The following is a 4,620-nucleotide window of genomic DNA, read 5'->3' as shown; positions in this document are numbered from 1 at the left end:
ACCTCGGTGGTGGTCTATCTGACATCCTCATCTTTTCTCCAGATGTGGCCTCTCACCGGAGAGACGTCTGCAAGGTCTTCGACCGTTTGTGGGCAAATTCTCTCTTCGCCAAGCTGGAGAAGTGCCAGAGTGAGCAGGAGTCCTTGCCGTTCCTGGGCTATATCATCTCGGCACAGGGGTTGGCTATGGATCCTGCCAAATTGCAAGCGGTAATGGACTGGCAGGAGCCCCATTCTCTAAAAGCGGTGCAGCGCTTTTTGGGGTTCGTTAACTATTACCGCTAGTTCATTCCCCACTTCTCCACACTGGTAGCTCCTTTGGTCGCTCTCACCGAGAAAGGAGCCAATCCAAAGGTTGTTCAGAGCAGGTCTCCACGGCCTTTTCGTCTCTGAAAACCCATTTTGCTGGCGCTCCCATCCTCCACCGTCCCGATGTGGATAAACCCTTTATCCTAGAGGTAGATGCCTCGTCCGTTGGTGCAGGAGCAGTCCTTGGGCCCGAGTCCTGTGACCATCTACCGTGCGTGCACACCACTGAGACCTGTGAGGTCAATAGACTCGGCATTTATATTTATGTCTTAAGGCGCCTCTGTGAATATAACAGAGTACGCCCAGTGCACACCAGGTGAAGTTCAACCCGTGTGCGATATACCGCCATATTGTATTGTGCGTCTGCCATTATATAGCAGCAGTTTAACACCTCTGCACGGTGGACCCCGGGCGGCGAACGCACTTTCTATTATTTTATATTTAGTGCGTTCCGCCGTCCCTAACACTCAGTATGTTGGAGAGTGAAAATTGCAAATATGCCATTTTATTACCCAACACATAGGCGACACACACAGTGAAGCCAAATACATGGATGCTAAATGTGGTTTGGGCACACTGCAAGGCTCAGAAGCGAGGGCGAAATTTGACTTTGGGAGAGTGGATATTGGTGGATTGGTTTATGGAAGCCATGTTGGTTTTCAAGAGCCTTTGCACCACTAATTATGTGGAAACCACTGTTTTTCCATTGACATGAATCTTTAGAGGGGAATTGTTTTTTTGTAAGATGAGTGGAACTTTTTTTTTGCATTATTTTCACCTACGTAACATTGTTTGGTGGCTTATTATTCCATATTTGTGAGGCAGAATGCACAAACAGTTGAACACCATGCTCTACTGGCTCATCCTATGAGGTTTTCTATTAGACTGTGAACTGTCATTGTCAGTAGGTGAAAATAAACTGGAGAAGTGGGCAGCAACTAACAGAATGGTTTTTAACAGGGAGAAATGCAAAGTACTACATCTGGGCAATAAAAATGAAAAAAGCATATACAGAATGGGAGGAATAGGGCTAAGTGACAGCACATGTGAAAAAGACTTGGGTATACTAATAGATCACAGACTGAATATGAGTCAACAGTGTGATGCAGCAGCAAAAAAGGCAAATGCAATTCTAGGATGCATTAACAGAAGCATACAGTCTAGATCACGTGAAGTCATTATTTCCCTCTACTCCTCTTTGGTCAGACCTCATCTGGAATATTGTGTCCAGTTTTGGGCACCACATTTTAAAAAAGACATCAACAAACTGGAGCAAGTTCAGAAAAGAGCGACCAGAATGGTGACCGGTCTGCAAACCCTGTCTTATGAGGAAAGGTTGCAGGATTTGGGAATGTTTAGTTTGCAAAAGAGAAGACTGAGAGGAGACTTAATAGCTGTCTACAAATATCTAAAGGGCTGTCACATTGTAGAAGGATCAACTTTATTCTCATTTGCACAAGGAAAGACTAGAAGCAATGGGATGAAACTGAATGGGAGGAGACACAGATTAGATATTAGAAAAAACTTTTTGACAGTTAGAGTGATCAATGAGTGGAACAGGCTGCCACGAGACGTGGTGAGTTCTCCTTCAATGGAAGTCTTCAAACAAAGGCTGGACAGACATCTGACTGGGATGATTTAGCGAATCCTGCTTTGAGCAGGAGGTTGGACCAGATGGCCCAGGAGGTCCCTTCCAACTCTACGATTCTATGATTCTATGGTGAATAATTCAAATTTTTACATAACTTGCAATTTTTACTGACAGTTTAAGTATAAATGTTAAAAAATATAAAATTCGAGGATATTTTATTATAAAATAATATGTGGTTTTATTCTTAGATGACTGTACCAAGGGATCAGAGGGACAGCTGACATCTTCAATTTTTAAATCAGATGATCTTGAGATGCCACAGGATACAATTGAAGTGAATGTCATTACTCCAGATATACCATCATCCCTTTACAGCAAAGATTTATCATTTGATCCTTTTAAACAGGTCCTGTCTTCTGACTCATTATTGACTTCTAAGGAAAATCATAGTCACAAAATAAGCATTGAAAAACAAACTCCTTCTGAATCAAAGAAGCCAATATCTTGTTCAGAATCTGGAAATAGTTTTGCACTCGAAAAATCTTTTCTTAAACATCAAAAAATGTACACAGCAGAGAATAGATTTTCTTGTTCCAGCTGTGGGAAATGTTTTAACCAGAAATCAAATCTTGTTAGTCATCAGAGAACTCACACAGGGGAGAAGCCATTTTCATGTTCAGAATGTGGGAAATGTTTTAAATGGAAAACAAATCTTGATAGCCACCAGAGAACTCACAGACAGGAGAAGCCTTTTTCATGTTCAGATTGTGGGAAATGCTTTACACAGAAATCAAATTTGGTTAGTCACCAGAGAACTCACACATGGGAGAAGCCATTTTCATGTTCAGAATGTGGGAAATGTTTTAAATGGAAAACAAATCTTAATAGCCACCATAGAACTCACACACGAGAAAAGCCTTTTTCATGTTCAGAATGTGGGAAATGTTTTACACAGAAATCAAATTTGGTAAAGCACCAGAAAATGCACACAGGGGAGAAGCCATTTTCATGATCTGAATGTGGGAAATGTTTTAACCAAAAATTGTATTTTCTTAAAAGAATTGTGCACTACTATGGCAACCCCTTGTCTTTCCTCTTATTTGGTTTCATTAAAATAAATAATACTCCTACTTGCCTTCTGTGCCAATGTCATTCTAGCGTTGTCGTCTCTCGCGTTCCTGGGGCTCATGTGAGGTTGTTACATGACATGAGCCCTGCGCCCAATCATTGTTGACTTTACTGTCCCCACCTTCAGACATATAGAACATCAATAGGAAGCCAGAGCTACGACTTCTCTCTGACTTCCTCTTATTGTTCAGTTTTTTTGAAGGTGAGAACAGTGATGCCAGTGTTAATTGGACGCGAGGCTCACATTGACCTAACAACCTTAAATGAGCTCCTGAAACTCAAGTGCTGGGAACGTACCACATGGGAGGTATATATAAGTATTTTTATTTTAACCGGACCAAACATGAGGAAAGAGAAGGGGTTGTCCAAGTAGTGGACAACCCCTTTAAACGTCAAAAATCCCAAACAGAGAAGAGAATCCATTATCATACTGTCAGTGGCGTAACTACAAAGTTATGGGCCCCGGTGCAAACTTTCAAATGGGCCACCCCATGCCAAAATATTTTCCACCCAAATTCACATTTTTCCTATTCATTTTGCACACTATAGTTTTGTTGCAATAAAAAACATATGATTGTCAATGTAGACGCACCTGAATCAGGATGCCTGCGTTCAATCTGCATGCAGATTTCATACTGCGCATGCTCGGAGCCCCATTTATTTTTTTCTTTCACTTTCACCAGTCTCTCTCCCCTCTCCCCTCCTCTCTCTCTTCTGCCCCAGAAGTCAGAATTTCACATTTCCAACCAAATCCTGATCAGGATGCAGTTCCATGCATTTGCATCCGTTTGCAGAAAAAATCTGGATGCGGATAAATCACTAACACTGGCTAACCTTAGAATAGCAAAATAGAAAAAACACGGCACTCAGTGTGGAGAGAGGTGCACAAGTCGGGTATCCAGGCAACTAACAATGTAGTACAAAAACTTGGCACTCAAAAGAAAAATTGATTTGACAGTTCCTTTATTGTAAAAGGCATCCAGTTAAATATACTTCTTTTACTTCTTTAAACGTTTTCGGTCATACAATTGACCTTCATCAGAAACAGAATTCCATTACAGTTCCTCTCAGTTAAAACCAACTGTGAAAAAATTCTGTTTCTGATGAAGGTCAATTGTATGACCGAAAACGTTTAAAGAAGTAAAAGAAGTATATTTAACTGGATGCCTTTTACAATAAAGGAACTGTCAAATCAATTTTTCTTTTGAGTGCCAAGTTTTTGTACTACATAACCTTAGAATAGGTCAGCAATGTTTGATCAGTGGGGGTGCGACACCTAGCACCCCTGCCAGTCAGCTGTTCTTGGTGCCAGCTGGAACTGCTGCCTTACAGAGCTGCTCTGTCTGCTATTTAGTAGCCATGGCCAGCTACTGCACATTTTCCCCCTATTCAAATCAAATGCACTATAGAGCCTCGTCATGTATCATCAGTGTGCACTTCACTGTGCACTATAGAGCCTCGTCATGTATCATCAGTGTACACTTCACTGTGCACTATAGAGCCTCATGTATCTCGAGAGAGAGAGAGAGAGCGAGAGAACTGACTGGCTCCTAATAACAGGACTCACAGGACAGGTGCAGATCTGAGGGACCC

At 41.7% G+C, this 4,620-nt stretch overlaps 1 protein-coding gene across 1 annotated transcript in view; it reads left to right on the top strand.

Moving 5' to 3' along the window:
* The window catches only part of LOC141055858 (uncharacterized), a 57,501-nt gene extending 53,544 nt beyond the window's left edge, over nt 1–3,957 (top strand). Inside the window, exon 7 of the mRNA XM_073552579.1 lies at nt 2,148–3,957. Within this exon, the coding sequence (XP_073408680.1) occupies nt 2,148–2,911 (764 nt within the window). The 3' untranslated portion in view covers nt 2,912–3,957. The remainder of the gene's footprint in view (nt 1–2,147) is intronic.
* Nucleotides 3,958–4,620: the final 663 nt, after the last annotated feature.

This window comes from Dendrobates tinctorius, unplaced genomic scaffold (genome assembly GCF_039654945.1).
Source record: "Dendrobates tinctorius isolate UK_male_01 unplaced genomic scaffold, ASM3965494v1 ptg000192l, whole genome shotgun sequence".
Taxonomy (NCBI): domain Eukaryota; kingdom Metazoa; phylum Chordata; class Amphibia; order Anura; family Dendrobatidae; genus Dendrobates; species Dendrobates tinctorius.
The sequence above is the reverse complement of the archived record's forward strand: the minus strand, read 5'-3'. Positions and strand labels throughout refer to the sequence as shown.